This window comes from Varanus komodoensis, unplaced genomic scaffold, assembly GCF_004798865.1.
Source record: "Varanus komodoensis strain SLA01 unplaced genomic scaffold, ASM479886v1 scaffold127, whole genome shotgun sequence".
NCBI classification, from domain to species: Eukaryota; Metazoa; Chordata; class Lepidosauria; order Squamata; family Varanidae; genus Varanus; species Varanus komodoensis.
In genome coordinates this window covers 209,469-233,855 of record NW_025335366.1, presented here as the reverse complement: position 1 = coordinate 233,855, position 24,387 = coordinate 209,469, and the positions used below count along the sequence as shown (strand labels likewise).

Sequence of the window (24,387 nt, the reverse complement as noted above, 5' to 3'; positions counted from 1 at the left end):
CTCATATTCATGTCCACCTTGACACGGTTTAAAGGGGCCCATCTCTGCCTGGGGAGGTGGCCAAGGGCCGTCTGGCAAACACCTGCGTTTCGGCAGTCACCCCTTCATGGTGGCATCAAGGAGAGAAGGGCGAACCAGGCAGGCCAGCAAAAGGCAGCTGCCCGGCCTGGAAGTAGGCGGGAGCGGCCAGCAAGGCTCTCACCCCCACAAGCCCCTGTCCCACCCACTGGGGCCAGCAGATTCTGCCTCAAGGTAGGGCTGGCCCTGGGCAAGGAGCCCATAAGGTGCCACCAGGGAGATGGGGCAAGAGGAGCCGTAGGGGAGCCCCCCCGCCTCCTGACCCACCAGAACCTGCCACCTGCGGTCACAGCCTCACTTGCCTTCACGGAAAGGCCGGCGCTGCAGCAAGGCAAGCTTAGCGAGTGGACCCTGGCCTCGGGCGCCCAGTGTGGCCAAGCGGCGAGAGTGCTGGACTGCGGAAATCCAGGTCCTATTCCCTGCTCAGCCGTGAAGCTCGCTGGGGGACTTTGGCCAGCCACGGACTCTCAGCCTGACCTACCTCGGAGGGTCGTTGCTGTGACAATACACTGGGAAGGAGGAAAAGCTTGCGAGGAGCTTGGGCTCCTGGCAGGAAGAAAGCTGGGGGATTAATGCCGTGTCTTAAGAGTAACTCATCAGGTTCTTCCGCTGCCTTCCTCTGGAATCCAGGCAGGGTCAGACAGCCAGAAATCAAATATCCACTACTTTATGGGCATAAAGGAAACAACCTTTTGGTTTATTCTCTGAAAGCTGCAGGCAAAGGAAAACATATATGTACAATTATATGCAGGAATGCTGAAAATAATTTCAAATGGTGCTCCGTGTTTGTCTCTGCGGGGGTGTTCGGGGCGGGCAGGGAAATCCTTGCCACCACAGCAGGGGAGGTCCAGGGATGGCGGTCTGAAGACCAGCGTCCCAGACACCACACGGGGATTTCGGCCGGGTCACACCTGCAGCCAGAGGAGGCACATCCACAGCGTGAGGGGGGTGAGCTGAGAGAGGCTCTGGCCGCCTGACCCGGCCCTCGCCGTGGCACAGTCCGCGTGGTTGTGGTACGGCTCGATGCAGCCCGCGTAGGCCATGACATGGGCAATGTAGTTCTGCTCGCGGATGCCGTGGAACAGGTGCGCCATGGGCCCCCGGGCCAGGATGGCCACGTCCTCGCCGCTGTGGGTCTCCGAGCTCAGGGGCACGGCTGCTTGCTGCTGGTAGTCCTTGTTGGCTGCAGGGGAAAGGAGAAGACGGTTGGGGGCAAGGGAAGGAAGACCCCCCCCCGAGACCTTGGAGCATCCCAGGAAGAACGTGAGGCAGGAGGCACGACCCTGGACTGCAAGCCCAGATCGGGGGCCCACCCCCGTTCCCCGCCGAGGTGCTTCTCCCGGTGTTGCCCCATTCTGAACTGCTGAGCTTCCGCTCCGTTCCACATCTGCAAACAGCAGGCACCACGGCCATCGCAACAGGCCTTGGTCACCCCAAGGTAAGTTGGCAATTCAATCCCACGTAGGAAAAGCTTCACAACTTAAATCTGAATATACGAATACAGAGTAAGTTGCTTTTGGCCAGAGGGGGTGGGATAGATGCCCTCACTGGGTCCTCCCTCTCATAGCATCCCCTGTCTGCCCGCTGCAGCACAGAAGAGATGCGGGGGCCCGGGGATTTTTAGGGGACACACTTAGATAAAAAGGGACTGCTACGATGACTGGAGTTGCAGGTGTTTTTTCTGGTTAAACAGGCATCAACCCGCTGGATCTCAACAAGGCTGCAGGATGGATTTTAACTCCCTTCCGAGAGGCCAGAAAGCTGTGAGTTCGGAGCGCTGGCATGGCAGAGGGTCCCCTGCCCCCGGAGGGGCAACTTCCCCCAGCTGACAGCCAGCAGTGCCGGACCCCGGCTCCCCCTCCCTCTCGCTTTTTCCTCCTTCCCGTCCCAGACCTGGCCTAGATCCAAGCGATCAGTCAACAAGTCGCAAGTGCTGCCAGAAGCAGGGTGGGAAAAGTGAGGGAGGGGCCATGGGGGCTGAACGGACACGAGGGCAGAGCTGCAGGCGGTTTTGCCAAGAGAACCCTCCAGCATCTGACTCTTCCCCCGGGGGGCCGGTGTGGAAAGGCGCTGTGGTCCAGCGGTGGCGCGCCGGTCCCACAGGGGTCCCCGGCTGACTCTCTGCCCCCCACTCTAGTTTCAAGATCGGGTCACTCAGATCCGCAAGGCAGAGGACGAAAGAAGCAGCTCTCACTGAAGTCCGCAGAGGCGGCGTCCGGGCGGGCTCCGTTCGCGAGGGCGTAGCCGGGCCCATTCCCGTACAGGATGCTGGTGTAGGAGCGCTGGTCCGACGCCTTCTTGCGTGCCAGGCCTGTGGAGACACAATGCCCACCACACGCCACCGTCACCAGCGCCAGCGGGGCTGGGCTCCTGCCGAGGTCTGTATCCCCGCAGGCACCTGCAGGAAGAACCCTGGCCTGCCCCTCGCCTTCGCCACCGTGGCTGCTTGCCCGGCTGCAGGAGGGGCTCTTGCCAAGGGTCCAGGAGGTCCCTGGAGCCCCCCCCCCCCCAAGCAGTAGCCTGAAGTTTCATCGTGCTCAAGGCCAAGGGCGCCTGCGGGAGACGGGCCTCAGCCAGCCACATGTGCAGACAAATGCACGTTTCTCTGCTCTGTCTCTCGATCGCCACATTTTTAGACACAAATGGTTGCGTTACACCAGAGCACACCTAGCCTCTTTCTTTAGTCTGGTGCCCTCCAGAGGTACATCCCCCATCACCTACACGGGGGCTGCAAAATATTTGGAGGGTGCCATGCCGGGGAAAGCTTCCTCGCAGGTTCCTTGACTGGAAATAATGAAAGAGGCCCGGCCTGGCATGGGCACCCCAGTTTTTCCTATTTTGAATTGGCTGGACGGCATCTCAGTCTTTTAACTGTTTAAAATCTGGTCAGAGAATGATGGTTGTTGGGCAGGTGAAACCGTAAGAAGAAATAATCCTTTTATTAACGCATGGTGAAAAATAAAGCCCTCGGGGCAAGCACATGAAATCCTGGGCCTGCCTGCAGACATTCGGCATCCGCTGCTCCTTGCAGGAAAACTCTGGAGGGGAGCGTGTGACGAGCGGCCCCTCTCGCAGGGATCTGGCCGAGGACACTCACCTATGATGCTGTTCCCGCGGCCGGCGCTGCCCCCAAAGGTGAAGACGTGCGAGTGGTCGGCGGTGACCACCGTGAGCGTCTCCGAGGCGCTGGTCAGGCGCCCAGCCTCTTCCACCGCCCGGTCCAGCATCACAGCCTCGGTCAAGGCCTGCCTCGCCCTGCAGTTGTGGTGCCCATGGTCAATCCTACCCCGTGATGAGGAGAAAGCAGGGCGATTTATTTAAGATCCATCGAAAAGATGTTTTCAACACGACTTTCAGGGCGCCTGACAAGTCCCTGACAACACCCACAAGGATTAAACATGTGAAAATATTATGACAAGGAAAGCATAGCAACACACGAGGAGGCTGCAAGTGATCAAGATTCTCAAAGCCTCGAACACGCAACTGAGTTAACTGGCCTTCGGGGCTTTTTCAGAAAGCCGCTGGCAAGTCCCAGAGGTGTGGGGCCACCCCTGACAAGCCCCCTCCTCGCACCTCTCAGGTTAATACCTCTTTGGTCAGCAAAGCCTCTGACCTCAGCCTTCATCCTCAAACAGATTTGCACAAGGATGGCTCTTCTTCCAGGGGGCCAGGTTCCTAGCTACTGGGGGTGTGGCGGGGGGCTTCCAGGATCCGGCACCACTTTTGCTGCCCATAACATCCCCCCCCCAATGGGCCGTGGGGTGCCCCATAGAGTCACCAGGAAATGCAGCCCAGCAGTTCCCCACCAGCATCCAGGGCCAAACTGCCACCCTGCTCCAAAAGGACCAGATTTATCTTGAGAATGGTTTTCTCCCACCCCCAGCTTTGGCGACGTGGGGGCAGTCGGGTGGAGAGCCACACCGCCCAGGGCTGATTCAGCGCCTTCAAGGGCAAAACAGCCCCTTGCGCCTGGCCTGGAAGTGCACAGGCAGCCAGGACAGACAATGCGTAATCGGCGCAAACACCCGGCTCTCACAAGCTGCCCGATTGTGTCACTCGCACTTTCCTGCTCTCCCAGCGCTGCTAGCTCTCTCTGTGCAGGGAATGGACCATATATGGGGAAGCGTGTAGCCATGTGGTAAGGCTCCGCTGCACTGCTTTCATGGGCAGGTTTGCAGGTTACGCTAACCCAGCCTGGGGAAAACCTACTTCGGACGAGGGTTCCAAGAACGCTCCACGGAAGCCACCCCTAAAACATTCAGGGGCTTCCTCTTGTGCCGAGCTCTGCATTAGAAAGTGAGCTGAACTGTGAGGATGCGATTCGCTGCCCGGGATGGTCTGGCACTGCCTGTGACTCGGGTCAGTGTGAATGGGGCCAACCCAGTCCCCACCCACCACCGGGAACTCCCTCCCGTCTAACCCTCCACAAGGGATCCCGATACTCATCTTCCACAAAGAGGAAGAAGCCGTTGGGGTTCTTGCGGAGGATCCGGATGGCCTTCTCCGTCATCTCCACGATGGAGGGGTCCGTGGAGGGGTCCCGGTTCAGCTCGTACGGCATGTCCTTCGGCTCGAAGAGGCCTGGCGATCGGATGCGGAGCGTGAGCGCTGCAAGAGACGGGGGGCGCTGGGGCTGCTCCATCAACGGGGGCAGCCTTTGCCCAACGACGAACGCCGCCTGGCCTGCCAAAAGCCGGCTGTACCTTTCGGCACGGGGGGGGGGCAGACGGGGAGGGCGATGGGGAAACGGCCGTGCACCGGAGCATCCCCACGGGCTGCTCTGCTCTGCTCTGCTCTGCTCCGCTCCGGAGGAAGCCCTGCTGGCTGCGCCTTCCAGCTGCAGGACGCCTGCGCGGGCCTCGGCCACGGCACCGCAGGGCCACGAGCGTCCCCAGAGCAGCCGTCCCGGCGACGCAGGTCAGCCGTGCTCCTGCAGGGCTGCTCGGGGCGCCACAATCCCCCCTCTGGTATCACCCCCCGGATGTGAGAGGGCCCCCGGGACCCCACAGTGCCTGCACCGCCCCGGCGGCCAGACGGTGGGCTCTTCGGCCAGGGCCCCTGCAGCTCCCGGGGCTCTGCACTGCCGCCCTCCCAGCAGGAGGCGCTTTGGCAAGGTGGCGGCCGCTTTGGGGCTGCAGCGGGGGCGGGGGGGGGCACGGTTGCAGCCAAACCGGGGCCAGGAGGAGGAGGAGGAGGTGGCGATGAAGGCAGAGTAAGTTCCACCCCAGTGCTGGCCCACTTGGGGCGGCCCTGCCAGGCCGGCTTTTAAGGCCGCAGAGGGAGAAACGAGAGGAGGGGAGGGGGGCGGGCAAGGCACCAGCAGCCAGGTCTGAACGGGTGCCGCACATGCAGGCGCTCAGGCAGAGCCGGGCACAGCAGCCCTCCCTGTGCGCCAGCCCCTTCCTCCCAGCCGCTGGCTTCCATGTGCTTGCGCTGTTTCCCCTCCCCTCCTTCCAAAAGGCCGGTGTTGCCATCTCCCGCCGCACAAGCGACGAGGCCCCGACCGGTAGCGGAGGAAGCAGACGAGCCCCGCATCCGCCCTCACCCAGGAGGTGGCTGGTGGAGTTCTCGTCCACGGCATCCAAGCCGGCTTTATTCCAGACATACCGGGCGTCCTGGAAGCGAGGGCAGTGTCAGTGCCGGGCATCAAGAGCAGACGGGCGTCCTGCGCACGCTCGTTCCCACGTGCGGCTCTCTGGGCGCTCAGGCACCTTTGCACCATGGGTGCAGCCGGTCTCTCGATCCCGGGTGCCGAGGGCCAAGAGAGGGCGAAAGCAGCAGCGCCTGGCTGTGCCTCTCCCAGAGGCCACTGCCTCGAGCAAGCTGCTGGAACGGACGGGAACTTTGGGCTGATCCAGGATTCTTAGCGTGTTCTTGAAACCAGGGATATACCACATGCTCAGAGGCCATTTGGGACCTCTCTGGCCATTTTTGTACCCCTGCCACATATTCGGTCTCTGCGGCGTCAATAGGATTCGGGATGCCTGCCCCCCCCCAGCCTGCTCTGACAGGGCAATGCAGCCCCCAAGCTCCAGACGCTGCCCACCCCCTTATAAAATACACCAAAACGGCCAAGTCTGTTCTGATACCTTCTTGCCCTGCAGCCACTTTTCGATGAGGTTCAGGCCGTCCTTCCTTTCCCCGTTCTGCTTGGAATCGTTCGGATACTCCGGGTCAGGGGTCGACCGAGGAGTCATGTAAATGCGCCCGCCTCCTAGAATCACCTGCAAAGAGGCATGAAGCATTCCGACTCTTTATCCAGGGCTGACGCATCATCAGTATTAGCAGCTGTCATGTGTTAGCTTGGACTTCCCTGCCCCAGCGCCCTCTGGACGTGCTGGACTACAGCTCCCATAAGCCCCTGGCAGCTCCCATAAGCCCCCAGTCCAACACACCCAGAGAGCCCTGGAACAGAACAGGCTGTTTCAGGAGTTCTGTCATAATGAAGAGAACACCCCTTCCGAATGGGAGCTCTTCAATGCATGTTATTTCTTTTGCTTAAAGTATTTATTCCATGCTTTATTACAAATAAACAGGCTCAACTCAGGATGGTTCCCCGGGACAGCTAGAGTCGGGCCGGCTGCAGTGCGACTCCCAGGAGCAAGGGCAGTGTTTGGAAAGGCCCTCGATTAGTTACGTGAGGCCAGGATGCTGCGGCCGCCTTCCAAATGCTTCCCTGGGGACGCTGCACAAGCGCCGTGGCATCAAATCGCCCGGGAGCCAAAGGCAGCCGTCCCGGCTAGGAGGCCTCCCGGATCCCCGTCTGCACAAGCGCTGTTCATGCCAAGTGGGAACAGACGGGGCAGCTCCCGAAGGGAAGCCCCAAAGGAAAGACGGTGAGGCAGTGCCGGTGGGTGTCCACCTCTGCCCCATCAGCCATGGGGGGGGGGCGTCGGGAGCACCTCCTTCCTTTGCCCCCGATGTAATTAATCTGGGACAGCCGGAGGCATTCTGCTCCCCCTGCAGGCTGCATACAAAAGCGAAGCGCCTCTTCCCTCCCCGGAAGGCAGCTGGCGGATCAGGGCCTCCTCCGCGCCCGGCTGCTGCGCCCGCCTCACACTCCGTCACAAGAGGACGGCTCAGCAGTGCGCGGCGGGGCTTCTAATTCAGCCAAGGTAAAAGCTGGCGATCCCGCTTGGAGCCAAGGGGGTTGGCCAGAACGCCACAGATAAAGTCCAAACGAGGAAGCCACCCCGCACCAGCATCCCCAGCGGTTAGCTGAGGAAGGCTGGTGGTCTGCTCTGAAGGAGGAATGCGAGCACAACGGGCCAAAGGCAGGGGCTCGAACGGCAAACCGGCTCAGCTTTACGCGTAGCACAAGCTCTGAGCATGGCTTTTTCAGGCTATTCCGAAACCTAAGCCAGGTCAGAAGCAGCTGGCTGCTTGGGGTGGGGGGGGGGGGGGGGGGGAGCGGTCTGTGCAGAATCAGGATCCTGATATTCCATACCCGCCCCAGCATCAAGGTGAAAACTGGACAAAGAGAATGACCCGGATGGGGACACAAAACGCCACCTCTGCATGGACATGGTTGGGGATGTACAATCCATCTGTAATCCTGACTATCTGAATGAGCATCTCCATCCATAGAAGCCCCCCCCCCCCCGCCCCGCCAGACCCTTGAGGTCCTTATAGGAGGGCCTTCTCCGGGAGCTTCCTAGGAAGCGAAGAAGGCTCCTACCTGTGTGGTGCCCCATCTGTGGAATCGGCTCCCCAGAGATACGAGCCAGGAACCTTCATCAGTGCCAGGCTAAGATTTTTTTTTCTCCAAGTATTGCAACTGCTGATAGTTTTAACCCTAACTTAATTTTAGACTGTATTTTTAATTCATGAATTTTAAATATTTAATCATTATTTTTAAGATGTCCAGTTTGTCAATGCGTGATGTCAAAATAGTTGGTTCTCTCGCTGCTGAAATGGATGCTTTTTAGTGCTGATGTTTTTTCTTGAATTGGGTATTACGTTGTCTTCTATGTTTTGTTGATGACTTTAACGGCATAAATGGTGTCCAGAGAGCCACATGGCTATTATAACAGTCCACAAAAGCATCAAATACATAAACAAACAAATAAATGCCCTTGGAAGGCAGCCCCGCTGAGTTCAGCAGGAGGTGTTCCCGGGTGATGCGGGAGCGACTTCAAGGGTCCAAGGCTGCTGGGTACTCAAGCCACCAGCCACACGGCCTCAGTGGCCGGCCCACAGCGCCCCGGCACGTGTCCAAGCGCTGCCGACCGTCCTGCCCGCCTCCACACTCGCACGCACACCCGCCACTCACGTCGATGTCCGTGTTGTGCACCAGCTGGTAGGCGATGTCTCTGCAGCCTTGCTGAGCGGCCTCTTTCGGCAGGTCCGCGTCGCTGTACCAGTCCCGGCTGACAGAGTGTGCATAGGCGGCACCCGGCGAGGCGTGCTGCACCCGGGTGGTGGTCACGATCCCCACCGACCTGCCTGCGACGGGGGAAGGCAAGGAGCAGCGCTGGGGAGACCGGCCGGGGCTCCGAACGAGCGTGAACACGGGGGCTCACAACTCCTAGCCCCATGGCTCGCCCGGTGCAACCGGGCCGGTTCGTTTCCCATCCGAACATCAGGCCAGCGGGAAGGCGAGTCCGGCCACCAAGCGATCTGTGATTTGCTAGGCTAAATCACGGACTTCGGAAATAGAGGTGATCTCGCCACTAGGCGAAACGGCAGCTGCTCTCCACTTTGAATGCGCATTCCCATAAAACGGAAAGCTAGCCCATTCCTTGTCGTCTTTCTAACAGCAGCTGGAGCAGGTGCCCGAAAGCCTTCCTCAGGTCCCTGCTCTCCCCCCATCTAACAGGCTCCAGGTGGGAAAATGCCATGGGGACAAAGGAAGGGGCACCTTGGCATGAAGAGCCACTGCCTGGGCATGGGCCGCTCAGGCCTGCAGTCCCAGGACTCTTCAAGCTTCTGCTGACGATGCTCCAGCTCCGAATTTCCACGAGGAAAATGACCCCCGGGATCCCCGCACACTCAAGTGATGCCCTTGGGGCAGCTGAGCCCCACGAGCCTCGTCCGTGAGGCCCCACGACCCGGGGACCAGGCAGGATGTAGGAAGCCGCAGAGCTCCTTGCAGCCAGAGGGGAGCCAGGGAGAAAGACCCCTCGGCTCCCCTGCTCCCCCTTGCCGCCCGCCCCCGGACTACCTGCCAGCTTTGCCCGATGGAGGACGGAGTGCACCTCGTTGCCGAGGGTGCTGTTGCACTGGCCGTAGACCGCGGCGGCGCTCACGCCCAGGGTCTTGGCGTTGGACTTCACGCCACACAGGTAGGCAGTGCCGGTGCCCGCGCTGTCGGGCACCTGCTGGTCGACGTTGTACGTCTGCCAGGAAGCGAGGAGAGGCGCGTGTGACCATGCGGACGAGGACAGGTGGGCTGAAGCACGCCAAGAGAAGCCCCAGCATGGGAGAGGGGCCTTGCAGGGCCCCCCGAGGGCGATCCGTGCCCCCCCACCAAAGCACGCAAGCCTGCAGACTTGGGAATGGGCTGCCTTCTGATCACGAACTGAGGAGCACTGGGGGCAGCCTCGCCCCTCATCTTTAATCCAGATGGCTGTTTGGGGGAGGAAGGAGGTGGGGGCATCGGAGGAACCTCAGCCTCCGCCCCCCCTCCACATCTGTGCTCATGGAGAGGGTTCAGCTAGCACGGCTCAGGCTGGGGCTAGAGGCACAGCACCAAGGCCAGAGGGCCTCAGCGCCAGGACTTGGCTGAACCCCGTGTCTCCCCAGGTGATGTCTGGAAGCCGCCGGGCTGTGCGCAAAAGCACTGATTTTGCAGGCGTCCTCCGTTCAGCCGCACCCCCTTTCACTCTGCATTCCTTGCACTTCTGGAGTGTGCTGAGCCGCCAGAGTGTGCTGGCAAGGGAAGAGCGTCAATACAGAACCACGAACAGGGATAAAATTGCAGGCAATGCATCCAGTGCAAGCCGGCAGCACAGGGCAAAAGGATCACTGATCACAAAGGATCAGCGAGCAAAAGCCAAATGCAGGATAAAAGTGCAAAGGTTTAAAAATGCCACGGGGGGTGGGGGGTGGGGGAGCGGCCAGCTCTTTCCTCCTCCAGGCAGAGAGCCAGGAGCACGTCGGCCAGCCACCGCGGCTCTTCCTCCTCCTCTTCCTCACCACCAAGGTCATCCGGGCCAGAGAGAGAGGTGGGGAACAGGCAGGGGAAGCCCATCCCAGGAGCGCTGGCCCAGGGGCACCGTGGGGTTGTGGGTGCCCACCTTTGGCAGTGGCCTGGCGCCATTGGTGCACAAGGGCACCGCAGAGTAACAACCCAAAGCAGAGTGGTCCCTGCCCCAAGGAGCTTACAAGGGAAGTGCCTAAACGAATAAGGGGGGGAGGGTACACACCTTGGACAGGGCGACGTAGGGAAAGGTCTCCATCGCCAGCAGGCTCTCCTCCCCGGGGCCTCCTGCCTGCTGGCCCTTGTAGATGCGGGCTGCCGAGAGGGTGGGCACCCCCATGCCTGCAAGACAATGGTCAGGGGTGTGGGGGGGGGGCTGGCCCCGCCCAGCTCCTCCTGAGTAAACCTGCCCCGGGGCGGCACCTAAGGGGGCCTATTTTGGGGGGGGGGGGGGGGTCTCCAAGCACTGGCAGATGTTGTGATACGGACAAGAGTAAGAGGTTGCCTGGACCCATAACCAGCAAAGCGCTGCTTCTTGTATCAGAAAAAGCAGCTCGACAGCAATAAAACACAATTGGCACTCGGTGTCTGAAAGGAAGGGCGTCCTGATGCCCAGAAGACACCAATTATTCCAGGACAACTGAAGTTGATTGCTCTGCCCATTGATCTTGTGGCACTTGGTGATAATCAGCTCTGCCACTTTAGAGCAACTTAGGTGGGCGAGGGGCTTGGGAAGGTCCCCTGCCAGAAGATGTGGCCCTGTCCGGGGTCGTTTGCCCCCAAGGAAGGCAGGCAAGCGGCACGTGGCTCCGCAGAGGGAAAGGGGAATGCCTTCCGCTTCCATCGTGTGGGACCCTAAAGGGGCTGGCCGTGTCGGAGCATGGAAAGAGGGGCGCGAGGCTGGCGGAAGGCTAAGGGTGGGTGGGCAGCGAATCAGCAGAGGAGGGGCGCTGGGGGGGTGCAGGGAGAGGGCCTGGGCTGCAGGGGGCCCATGGATGGGCCTGCTCTCTGAGAAGCGCCTCGCTCAGCTCTGCCTCTGCTGTGCACGGCCGTACTGCACCTGGTGAATTTCTGCCTGCCAGGCATCCCGGTCGGATGCGGGGCCGCCCTCCAGAGACAGGCAGAGGAGGGCTCCCGGGAATGCATCGCCCTGCGCTGCACTTTGCTCATGCGCAGAGGCGAGTCAGCGCCTGGTGAGGCCGGGGTCCCTGCAGCTCCCCTCCAGCCGGCGGACTGCAGCCCCTCCTCCCCGCCAGCGCGGCCCGTGTGGGGGGGCTGCCGCACTTGGCCCCTGGACCTCTTGGCTCGGGCGCCTTTCTCGCTGCCGGCGCCCCAGAAGCAGCCGCCTCGGGGCAGGGCGATGCAGCCGAGGCACTCGGCATGGCCGGAGTTGAGCTGCGGGGACACGGCCAACGGCGGGGGGGGGGGGGGGCCCCCGTCCCCCTGCAGGGGCGTGGGGCACGGGCAGCGGGGGTGCGGCGAGTAGGGCTCCCCACGGCCGCCCCGCCGCCTGCCCCAGCCCCTGCCCCTTCCCCTTCCCGGGGACCGCGCGAGGCCGCCTGGCTCCGGGGGCAGCGTGCGGGCCACCCCGCTGCGACGGGTGGGCCTCCGGCCCCTCGCCCACCCAGGCCCCACGGATGGCCTGATGGCTCCCCGTGAAGCGGTTTGCCCGCGGCGGTCGGATTTCTTCGCGTGCCCCTTTTTAAAAAGAAAACTGAGGAGCAGCGGGCGCGCCTCAGCCGGACCAGGGTGCCGGCCCCCTTCCCAGCGCCCGGCCCTTTCGACGCCAGGCCGGGAGGCTTCGTTGGCAAAGGCTGCCCGCTAGCAAGAGCACCCCATCGCCTTCCTCGCCGTGGGACGGCCTTTGTCCGAGGGCCAGCGCAGCCCAAGCCGAGGGCCGGAGGGCGGGAGAGAGCAGGGGGCACTGCAGTTGCCCACCTCTGGCCGGCACCTGGACCCCAGGCTCCGCCAGGCACACGGCCCCATAAAGACTTGCTTGGATGCATGTTCAGACAAAGGAAAGCCCTGCGAAGTCCCATCTTCCCCAGGTTGCTTTACTCTGGGTGTTCCAGGACTGTCTGCCTGAGCCCTGCATCAGCCACCTCTCTCTTTGAATGACACTCTTCCTTTTAAGATTTGCGACTAAAGCTACACGTAGGCAGGCGCACATTTTACACTAATCCGAGCCCTCTTGTACTTCTCTTTAGGGAAAGAGTTTGGGGCACAGACTTACCATCGCCCAGGAATAAAATTATGTTCTTTGCTCGGTGGTTCATGGGCGTCAGGTTGAGCGCCGATTCCAGCGTCTGCCGGGCTTTGGTGTTCCAATAGCCTGGCGTCTTTTCTTCCTCTAGAAGGCCAGAAGAGAGAGAAAAGTTGCCTTTTTGCACAATGATGGCGCTTAATTCGCACAAGCCGAGGGAGCGATCGTGAGGGACAGCTCTGTGCCGAAAGCCAAGCCCATCCTCTGGGCTGTTCCCCAGCTGTGCAGCTTTCTGTGCCCCCAAATAGCATCAGCCACACACTGAGACAGGGACTGGTACCTGGGGGGACCCAAAGCTCCATAGGAACATTAAAAGAGGTCCAGTGAGGCACAGAGGCCAGAATGCTGGACTGGAATTCGGGAGATGCAGATTCTAGTCTCTATCAGGCTATAAAGTTCATTCTCTCTCGGCCTCACCAACCTCACAGGGTTGTTGTGAAGATAAAATGGAGAGGAGGACTGTATAAGCCACGTGGATTCCTTGGAAGAGGGGAAGAAAGCAGAGATAGAAATGTCATAATTTTCCTTTTTAAAATAAAAAATAGCATCCTTGGGAAAAGAATTCTAAGGGGTGGATGCCGAACTGTCCACCTGAGCATGTTTGATGGCCGTGGAATGACTTTACTGATGGGAAAGGGAGTGAGGACCAAGGGGAGGAGGAATGGAATGGCATACCCAGAAGAGGGGCCTGGCTGGCTGGCGGGAACCGTGACCAGAAGGACTCAGCGCTGCCACACTTCGTTGTGGGTCTCACTTGGCAACGCTCTGAGCCATCAGAGTGGAAGAAAATCTGCATGCTCAGAGGCCATCTCTCTCTCTCCCCCCCGCCCCACTTCTCTTTCCGAATCCCTGAGGCTGAGGGGGCGCAGGGGGCAGCTGTGGTTCTCCTTGTGCTCTGCTTGGGTGTCTCAGCGGCCTCTGGCCTGCTTGGAAAAGGAGCGCCGGGCGAGAAGGTTGGCCGATCCAGCCGCATTCCCTTCAAACCACAGCTGAGCCACACCTAGACTCCACCCTAGCCCAGCCTTTCCACACTGGCTGGGGCTCATGGGGATTGTTGTCCAACACCTTGGAGGGTGCAGTTTGGAGAGGCTGGGCTGGAGAAGACGGGCCTCCTCCTGACGCACCCTTTTCTTGCCCTCCCCAAATCACACCTGCAAAGTGAGCTCTCCTCTCCCACAGCACTTGCACAACCCTCCCAGGTGCAAGTGAGCCCCCTTTTCCGCTGCACTGAGCCCCCCCCCCCCCCCCCGCTTTGCAGCCAGTGCGGCGTGTCCCTCAGGGAACGAGCAAATGGCCCACCAGGCCACCGGAGCAAAGGAGCGTGACTCGGCCATGTACAGAGTGCCAGCGGCCCTGGACCAGCCCTGGCAGTGGCAACCCCCACTTGCAGAGGCAGCATGCCAGAAGCAGGGTGGCCCTGTGTCCTCTTTTACAGGGAGCATCCTCTGTCTGACAGGCTGTTCTGTCTAAGCCCAGTTGAAAGGCAAAGCCATGTCGGAGCGGGAGCCCCGGGCACCAGACAGGACAGGTCAGTTGCGCAAGCCAGCCTGGAGTGACACCCTGTATTCCTCTTTAAACGATAATCTGCATTTCTGGATCTTCAGCTCTCTGCATTAGTTACCAGTTTAACGGATGTGCATGCTTCTTACGGAACTATTTTCAAAAGAATCCCTAAGCCAGGGGTGGGCAGCACAAAGCCCTCCAGATGATTTGCCCTAGAATTCCCATTATCCACAGCCAGCATGGCCAGTGCTGAGGGACGATAGGAGTTGTAGGACAAAACCCCTGGAAGCCAAGCTTTCCCCGCCTGCTCTAAGTCTAAACACATAAATTGGGACATGCAGCTTGGAGCCAAATCACGGCCGGCCGGCTGCCTTTAGTCCTCTCCTCTCAGCCACGCATTTGCTTCTCGGGTGATTCAGAAATGGTGCTGCATGTGGGAAAAGGCGAGAAAGGGAGGCCGGTTTGTGAATCGCAGGGTCGGCTGCTGGCCGGGCGAGGCTGGGGCTGGGGCTGGGCTGCCAGGTGGACTTTTGCTTCCAACCCGCAGGGCCGGCGAACGGAAAGGTGCTGGAGCGCACCTGGATCTCCAGCTGCAGGCTTGTTTGGGGCTTCGCTCAAGATCAAGAAGCCCCGGAAACTGGGACACCGAGACCTTGCTTTGCGTCGCCACTTCAGCCCCAGCTCCAGAATTTGGAGGGAGGGGAGCTGCCGCCACCGAGACCCCCCACCCGGGAGGCCTGCCAGGATGCCTTGCTGTCTGGGGAGCAGCAACGGTGGCTCTGGAGTCAGCAGATCGAAAGGGGACACCGGGTGACAGAGAGCAGAGGGCAGGCATGTGGGCTACGGAGTGCGAGCGGTGCATTTTCCACAATCAGGTAACGCTGATTAGAGAGGCATCGATCGATTGGGGTTCTGCCTGGAAAGGACTAAAAGTCTTTGAGTGGCAGGCAGGCAGTCCGGCTGCTCCAAAAGCCCATGTGGCTTGTGAGAGCAGGTGTCAAGTGTCGGGCTCTGTACTAAAGCGGGGAAGGAGGGAGTCCTGGCCAACGTCTCCCGAGCGTCTTTACATGAGGAACATCCAACCTGAGGAAGAAGAGAGGAGAGGCCTCGGGAAATGGGGGGGGGGATGCGGGGGGGGAGCAAGGGAGGGGAAGACCAAGAGGGGTGCGAACCTCCACAGGCCTAGACAGAAAACAGCCCTGCGCTTCCCGGTCGCAGCATGTTCTCTGCCTTGACATGCCGGGTTTTGGGCCTGAAACATGCAATCTCTAAGCTCAGAGTAGGGCAGCCGTTAAGCGGAGGAAGGAAAGGAAGGAGGACATTTCCAAGAAGGAAACATCAATGTGAGAAACTTTTCGAAATGAGAGACAAGCCGCACCCTGCATCTCTGCATCCCACCTGTTTTACAGCTGGGGAGATTCTGTAACAATGCGGAAATCCTTCCATGTCTGGGACGGGACGCCCTTAGCTTCCGTGGCTACTAGAACCGCCAGTATCCCACAGGAACAGGCAGGTGCAAGAGACAAAGAATTCCGGATCTAGGAATTTGTTCAGACTACCAGAGGAACTGGAAGGCACTCCCCCACCAGGAAAATCCCCCCCCCCCAATTGGGGGCCCTCAAGCCTTTTTCATTCTAGCAATATAATTTGTCATGGCTCTTCTTAGGCCGAAAATGTTGCTGATTGGCTGCTTCTCACCTGGAGATCAAGCAGATCAGTTCGTGCCCTGTGCGATTAGAATTCTGCAGCGGGGGGAGGGGAAAGTGCTGGGGGTCCCAGCCCCCCCCCCCCATGGGTTCTCAGGCAAACACCTGGCGCAGGAAGCTTGTTCTGTCGAGGTAGGGCCCCTGCAAAGTGAGGGAGTCCCTGCTCTAAATGGCCTGCAAGTTCCATCCTTCCCAGCCAGCGGGACCAGGTCCTACCGACGGGCACACGGGCTGGGACTGATGGGAGGTGCAGTCCAAGACACACGGCTGTGCGCCGGACCGGAGGATGCCGGGCAGCCCCAGTCTCCCAGAGCTCTCCTTCCCAGCCGTCCGGCCGTCCGGCCCTCTTGTCTCAGTCCAAAGGTCGGCAGCCCCCCCCCCCCCCCGCAGAACTTTGCTTATCACCAGAAGCTATTTCCTCCAAGGATTTGCAGAGTGCCCCCATTCATCAAGCAGGACTGCAGGGCTCATGGAAGCCTAATTAAGATTAAAGAAGTGTGCTTTTAATTAGTCAGGGTGGTGTTAAGGGCAGGCAGGGAGGAGGGGCCTGGCTGGGTTGGTCAGCAGAAACAGGGAGTGAAGGGGAGTGGGAGGCGCATGGCTGGGATATATCCCGGGAAAGGGGAGCCAGGGAAGTCGGGCAGGCCTGTCTCTCCAGCACGTGCTTCTTTGCTTATTAACAGCTGGTCGCTCACGCAGGAGCTCAGACGCAGGCGGAGGAGCACCCCAGATGCACTAGCCCTGGCCCCCGACTGGGCCAAACTGCCCCCTCCCTGGTCAGCTGCACGCACAAGAAGCTTCACAGCTGGGGAGCAGTTGCTGGGGAATATGGGCATGAGTGTGGAGTTGCCCGCATGGCCAGATTGTGGGTTTCCTGCAAGCAGCTGGTGAGCCACTGCGGAAGCAGAGCGCTGGACAAGACACACCTTGACCTGCTCCATCGGGGCTGCTTGGATCCGTTGCCCTTTTTCCTCTCCAGGCACTCAAGGCAGCGCCTAGAACTCTCCTCCTCCTCTCAATCGTTATCCTTCAACAACAGCCCTGTGAGGGAGGCTGGGCTGAGAGCCCGTGACTGGCCCAAAGTCACACAGAGAGGTCCGTGGCTGAGTGACCACTTGAACCCGGAGCTCCCAGGTCCCCAGTCAGCACTCTGACCACTACACCACTCTGCCCTGCTGTCCTCCTGCTGACTTGGCAGCCTGCGGTTTTGCATTCTGGGTGGTCTTTTCATGAGTGCGGCCAAATCCCATCTCAGTGCATCCAGGCACTGATTCTAAGCACTTCTTTCTCCATGTTCTGGGCCTTCCTTGCCCGACCTGGTGTGGTCCAGAAATGTTGGACTGCATCCCCTTGCACATGCTGGCTGGGGGATGCTGGGAGTTGTAATCCGACACAGTTGGAGGACACAGGCTGGAGAAAGCTGTATCCTTTTTACAGAGCACTGCAAAAATTTGATTACCCTTTATCGACATTTAAATCCAGGGTGCAAACCCTTCCAAGACAGCTCACACCACCACGTGACGTGGTCATAGATACAAGAGATGCACCGGTGAATCCCCAGCCGTTAAAATGCTACAGGAACATATGTGTAAAACCAGGAGACACCAGGGCTCCATAGATGTGCATTCCTATTTAGTACCATCATCATCATCATTATTATTATTAAAGTAAGCAAAGCAAGATCTCTCTGTCCCCCTCTCTCAACTGGCAACTTTTCCAGGACGTACGCATGACAGCGGCTCTTTGGGTGCAAAGGAAAGGAACTTTCCTTGCTCGGCCTGGCAAGGAAAGCTGGCTTCTCACCTAAGGAGGCAGCCGCAAGGTGAGTGCAGAGGGAAAGGAGTCCGCAGATGCCCAGGGCGGCTGGCGGCTTCATTTCGCAGCCCAGTTGAGAAGCGTCTCTGAGCAGCACTGAAGCGGCTGCGGGGCCTCTGAACTTAAATGCGCTCCCTTCCACCTTTGGACCCAGAGGGGCACGTGGCAAAGGGGTTGGGTGGGAAAGGAAACAAAGCCGAAAGGCCCCTCCCCGTCGCAAGAGAGTGAGTGGTAGCAACCGCATTGTGTACCTGCCTTTCTCCCCCATGGCCACTCAGAAGGTGATGGGGAGAGCAGGGCAGGGAAGGGGTTCTGTCCCGGGTGCCCAGCCCTGGAGACAACTAGGGTGCCCCCAAGAGGCACTGCAAATCTCACACCCCCCTTCTCTGGAGGTTCCTCAGAAGTAGTACGAGAGGCCGTGTTTCCAGAGTCAACGGGAGTGAGATTCCCACTTCCTTGCAGGAAAGGGGTCAGAGCTGGTCTGCAAGGGACAGCAGATGGCTGGAAGATTCTGCCAGGACATCTCTTCTGTTCTTGTGTAAAGTTAGCTGGCTGGCAGCTTATGGGAGTTGTAGTCCAACACTTCTGGAGAATAACTGGTCGGCCTGAATGATCTCTTTGGCCAAAGATGAAGAGATTTGGAGACCGCAGGCGCTCAGGCATGGCTTGTTGCATCGTCTTGGTTGAAGCTATCAACCTGCAACATTCAGGAAAGCAGCAGGTTATAGAAGGGATTCCTTGAGATGCACCTGACAAAAATAATCACAGCATCAGTTCTTTCCTTCAGGTGTGCAGGGAGGGGCTCTACTCCACCACCATGATCTTTTCAAAGGAGGCAACTTCCAATGAAAGAAAGTGCTTTAAACTTCCCAGATCTTGCCTTAAGTCACTGAGCTTATCTGTTGATTTGTACTCTATGTTGTTTGATGTTTTCTGTTTAGATCAGATCCCCCCGCCCTTGATTTATTTTGGGATCTTCTCTCTGGATGGAGCGTGCCAGGTTCTAAGCATAGTGATTGGATTCCTCCCGGATTTACGGCTGTTACAGACTGATCACAGCCATTGTGTTCTGATCCATTTTCTCAAGCACTTACAGGAAATCAGTTTTCAAAACAGGGAAGAAAGTTTTTGTGGCAGACATAGACAAGATGGACTTGGGTCCAGACCTGGTAAGGGGCACTGCAGTTGAGTTTTGGTTGCTCTGTTTCGGGGGTGAGGCAAGATCGGCCAGCCTGCAATGACAACATTTCTCAGTATTTCTGTTTGGCCCTGCAGCCTTCCAAGCACCGCCGTCTCCCTCACTCCCGAAAGCACCTACTCAGGCCAAACAAGCAAAGTGACCTCCAATACACATCTCTAAACATTTGTTTATTTGTTATTTGTTTTTCGGCGCCAGGCGAAGACCTTTTTATTTAAGTGGCATTTTAAATGTTAATATTATTGAATTTTATCTGGCCAGGGCAGCTTATTTTATATTGTATGTTTGTATTTTATTCTAATGTTTATATTTTTAATTTATGATTATTATTATTTAATTTATTGTTGTAAGCCGCCCCGAGGCTTCGGTGAATGGGGCAGCATAAAAATGTTTTAATAAATAATAATAATAAATAAATAAACATTCATCAGGAGTGCATAAATAGGATATGAATGGGCTGACGCAGGCAAAGCGTGAGGGACTCTCCATCGAATCAGTGGCGTGCCGGACGCATCTCCAGATCAAACGCTGCAGCTTCTTCCCCAAACAAGCATTTTCTGTTCTGTTCATTGGCACAAGGCCTTAGCAGGAATTTGTCTAAGCCAGCTGATTGTTGGAGGCATAACACAATAAACACTTTTCTTAAGCATATGTTTTGGTAATGCTGGTAGTTGCCCCTTTGGGGGAGGAGGTAGTTATAGGGATAAATCTTGCGCAGGGACACTCCTTAATATTTACCAATAATTGTTGTTACGTCCCATCAATTGTTTTCAACTTACTGATCTCAATACTGATTTGTATTCCTTATACAAATAAGGAAATAAACTCACGGGTCTTTCAAGTGTGTTCAAATTAAAAGGACTGCATAAAAAGTACCGTTAACTGTATGGAATGGTGCTGATAACTTGTCCTATTGTGTGACATAAATGTCCCATGCTTTTTTCAAAAAAAAGCTGAAACTCAGTAACATGTTAAAAATAATAATAATAATAATAATAATAATAATAATAATAATAATAATCCCATCCAGAGAAAGAGATAGTGTGATTGTCTAAGAATGGAAGTGGGGCAGGCAGAGATGGAGTCAAAAAGATGAGAGCCGTTCAGGCAGGGGGGCGGCTGGTAAAGGATTTGTGAAGCGATGTTGTCACGGACTGAGTTGATAGAACGTCACATCATTTGTGTGTCTCAATTTTTCTAAGTCTAATACATAATTTTCATCATCACTTTCTGTTCTTCTGCATAGAGGGGTGATTTCCATTGTTTTGGTGCTGCGGACAAAAGCTCTTGGTGTGTGTTGGCAGGCGAGTTGTTGTTTCTTATTGTTGTTTGCTATTAGTCGCTTCTGTGTTGGGTTAAGCTCCAACTGGCAAGTCTCAGCTATGACCGAATGACTTTATATTTATTAATTTATTGAATTTATAGCCTGCCTTTTTTTTCTTTCAAGGACTCAAAAGAGCTTACATCATTCTCATCCTCCTGCTCTCAGTCTTATCCCCACAACAACAACCCTGTGAGGTACGCTGGGTTGCGAGTCTGGCCCAAAGTCACCCAGCTGGCTCCATGGCTGAGCTGAAAGATGTATGGAGAGAGTTAAAGGGAAATGAAAAAGGTATACATTTTATTCTTCAGTCCAGTACTGTTAAACACTTTAAAAGATGTGACCAGTGATCCTAGGCTATTCTTGGGATATTCTGAGAAGTGAGGTGGCGAATATATTGTCCCAACAGAGAAAAGAGCATCAAGAATTTTGTGGCAGTAACAGCAAGTAAAAGAAATGCCGGATTACTTCACTGAAATATCGTGATTCCTTTTTCTGAACTCCAGCAGTCACCACCTGCTTCTGACAGTCTGAAAGATGTTGACAGCAGATCAGGCTTGCTTGAAGAAAATGGACAATTCAAAAAAGGACAAGAAAGGAAACATTTCCAGATGAAAAAAGGACAATTTGCCGGGAAGGCGAGGCTTTCAATGATGTGGTCGTGCTGATCTGGGACTGCCCGTCAGCGTCCTGAGCGTGCTCAAGTGGAACCACCAAAATGTTCCAGACCCATTGCCCAGAATTGTGTTTCCAATGTTCGAAAGCAACCATTCCCAAGTTAACAGCCAACTATTCGCAGCACAATACCATGCAAAACACCAGAACAGGAACAACGCAGGGTGTAATTTCTTGCAGAAATTTGGACTCTGCTGTTTTTGTGGCACTAGAACTTTCTGCAGTGCCAGCTCAACTGGACTTGGACTTAAGTGCTATCTCTGTTCTGAGAGTTTTACAACGCACTTTGTATTTGGCTCGAGACAGCAATTGATCCATGCAAATCAATGATAATAAGCAAAAAGTCTATGGGTCACACTGGGGGAATAAGCAAAAAAGAGCAATTGCTGGAAATGTTTGGGGTAAATTTGGTATAAAGGATGGAAGATAAAACTGAGTGTGAAACACAGGAAGAAAGAGTCTGACTGTAAGGACTATATAGCAAATAAATTAGTTCATATTAAAAATTCCGGTAAATAAAATTCCCAGGGAAATACGAAGATGTTTACAAATTACAATGTATTTAGGAAAAATGCCAAAGGAAGTTAAATATTCAGAATGAATTGTAATTGCTTTTGCTAACAAAAACCATAAAATGAAATAAAATGAAATGAAAAAGTTTAATTATCAAGAGAGGGTATGGAAGAACATGACTACATCACAAACTGGAGAGAAAAGAATTCAAGTAGATGTGTATGGAGGGGTAAAGAGTGTATGGTGAAGGAATTACAGTTTACAGGTGCCAATTAACATTCTTAATAATCGCTGAGTGACTTTGGGCCAGTCACTGACACTCAGCCTAGCCTACCTTGCAGGGTTGTTGTGATGATGAAATGGAGGAGGATTATGTAAACCGCCTTTGGTTCCTTGCAAAAGGGAAAAGGTGGTGTGTAAATATAATAAAGAACAGAATTGGACATGGATATAAACAAATAGAAGAAGCAGGGTGCATGCATGACATCTGAAAATCAAACGCCGATGACTTGCTGGCAGCAAGAGGTGAAAAGCATTTCAAGCAGCCCGGCTAAAGTGGCTGCACAAGCCAAAGTATTTCTGGCAGGAAGTTTGACTTGGGGAAAAGAGAATACCATGAGGAGCATCCCATTCTAGAGAAGGGTCCTGCCTCAGAGAGATTGAAATTGCAAGCTGGGAAATTTCTACAGAACCGTACAAGACAGACAAAATCATTGGGGTTTTGGGGAGGGCATTCTTGCTGGTGGCCCCCTCATCTATGGAATAGCCTCCCTGCAGCCTGGCCACTGTCGAACCCGCCATCTTTATGGTGCCAGGCTAAGACGGCCCTTTCCCCAGCAGCTTTTAATGACTTAGCCTCCAGGCATTTCGCAGGCTCTCCCTTTTTTCTTCTCTCAGTTATTCCTATTATCTGTTTTATTTTCTGTTGTTAGCTGTTTTTTCTGATTTTATGACATTTTTATTGTACTTTTATCACCTCTTTTTATGGACTGTGTAAACTTCCCAGAGAGGTTTGGCTTTGGGGGCTAGCGGAGGAAGGGGATATAGAAATGAGCTATATAAATCGCCATGAAATACACCCAAGAGAGAGGAGCTGGGACTACAGGAGCCTGAGTACAGGGAGCAAAATCATTGTGTGAGTCTTAATGGAAAACTGTGCTCAAAGAAGTGTGTGTGTGGGGGGGAGGATACTGGGTCAGGGCACCCCCAGTGGGGGCCGACCTCTGCATAAAACCTCTGCCTAGGCACTGCAGGCATGCAATGTGTCTTTTCCGGTTGTAGCCTTGTCCACAAGTTTTGTGGCATCATTTTCTGCACTTGGTGTTTATGGTTAGAATAGAATCCCTGCATGTCCATTCATACGGTAACTGTGTTGACCGCAAAAGGGCCAAGTCCTCCTTGTTATCAGAAGAATATACTCTATGGACCCAAGATAGACAGGTTGGAGGAGCCAGTTAAGGTAGCAACAGGTCTGCTTCAGTTGATTTATTAGCCATAAAGTATTTTCCTACAGTGGGTCCAGCGCCTTGGATGCAGTCAAGAGTGAAACTCAAGGTCTGGGCCGAGGCTGAGTAATCCATACCCTGGATGGGTGCTCACCTGTGGCTCTTCCCGTCCCAAAACTTTCTTCTCCTCTGATGGGCTCCATCTCGTAAGAAGAGTTTGTGCCCCAAGCCTAGTCTTGTATCATGTCCTTAAGTCACTGTTCTGGATTGTAAACTGCCTGGAGGATGCAGGAAAAGGGATCATACCTAACAGGTAAGGCTAAAATAGGGGCTCTCAAGCCACTGGGAAAGGACGGCATCTTAGCCGTGCCAAGAGTTTTCTGATGGAAGCTGGAATGGCCAAGTCCCTCCACTGGCATAAATACTGAGCACAAGAAGAGCAAAGCACTGTGCCACCGTCATAAAATAAATACAGCCAATAAAATGTCCTGACTGAAACCCTAAACAGAGGGAGCGAGAGAGGTGGTCCCGTGGGAGATGATCGGAGGATGAGGGAGGGAGAGAAAAGGAGGGAATGCTTCATCTACAAAAAGGCACGAAACTGTGACTCCAAGGTAGATGATGGGGCAGCAGCCTTCCCTCGGAGCAATTCCCTTCCTCTCCTTCCTGCCCCCAAATCACCTTCCTTTTGCAGAGGCACATGCTGGTTGAAGACCAGGGGAGGGTGCTGCGTATGCCCAAGGCAAGGCTGCAGAGCGGCTTCCCCTCCACCGCACCTGGCGCTGCCTTAAAGCCTCTGGACCACGCAGGCCGAGCAGAACGGATGCAGCAACCAGCTGCCTCAGGAGGGCTCAGCTCGCCGGCTCCCTGCACACACATGGAGGAGGCCTCAAGTCTTACTCGGGGGAAGAGCCTGACAGCAGCGGCCACCCCTGGAAAGGCAGGCTAGGGTTGCGAAGCCCTGCAGATGCACTTAGTGCCATCTCCCATCACCCCAGCCAGGGCAGCAGATGGGGAAGGCTGGCTAGGCTCAGGGTTGGTTCGTTCTGGCGAGGAAGACGGAGGACTTCTGTAGAGAGCACGGAAGCGCAGAGGATGGCTGCCCCACAGAGGGGAACCAAGGCCGGGAGCATCCGAGGGGCTGCAGCTCCCTGGCTGAGTGGCGCTTCGCATGCAGGAGGTCCCGGGCTCAGTCACAGAATCCCCAGGAGGCCGGGAACTCTTGCGCCACCCCGAAAATGCCACCAAGCACTGCAGCGTGTAGCCGACCGAGGGGGTTTTCTGCATGCGACAAGGCAGCTTCCCGTGCTCTCACTTCTGGAGCCTCGTCCACCGCCTGCAGGAAGGGATGCGCAGAAAGCTACGGCCCGCGTCAAGGACAGGCACGGCCGGGTGCCTGCCGAGGGGCCGCGCCCAGAGGGGGCAGGGACGAGAGCCCCCAGGCCCGCTCCTCCTTTTGGGTCTCGGAACCAGCTTGCGCGTCGGCCTCCCTCTCTGGCCCAGACAAGAGTGCCGGAGCAGGGGACGCTGTGGCCTGCTGGTCTTCCGCCAGCCATGCGAGCAGCCCATGGATCTGCCCAGGGATTCGGGCCCTCCCCAGAAGCCCTCCCAGTGACCTGCAGCGGGGCCTCCTTGCTGTTGGCGCCGCCCTTGGAAGCCCCTTGCCTGCGAGAGGCTCGGTTGGTGCACTCTGCAGCAGCCCTTTTCCCCACTCAGGCTTCCTGTGTCT

The 24,387-nt window shown here is 56.4% G+C and overlaps 1 protein-coding gene across 1 annotated transcript; it reads right to left on the bottom strand.

Annotated features, from left to right (window-relative positions):
* Positions 1-983: 983 nt before the first annotated feature.
* LOC123019518 (alkaline phosphatase-like) lies at positions 984-17,567 on the bottom strand. Its single transcript, XM_044422443.1, has 11 exons — positions 17,495-17,567; positions 12,453-12,569; positions 10,446-10,561; positions 9,242-9,416; positions 8,351-8,523; positions 6,168-6,302; positions 5,624-5,693; positions 4,525-4,659; positions 3,176-3,367; positions 2,273-2,389; positions 984-1,261 (listed from the first exon to the last, which is right to left on the bottom strand). Exons 1-11 carry the CDS (start codon positions 17,565-17,567, stop codon positions 984-986), a joined length of 1,581 nt encoding a protein of 526 aa, XP_044278378.1.
* Positions 17,568-24,387: the final 6,820 nt, after the last annotated feature.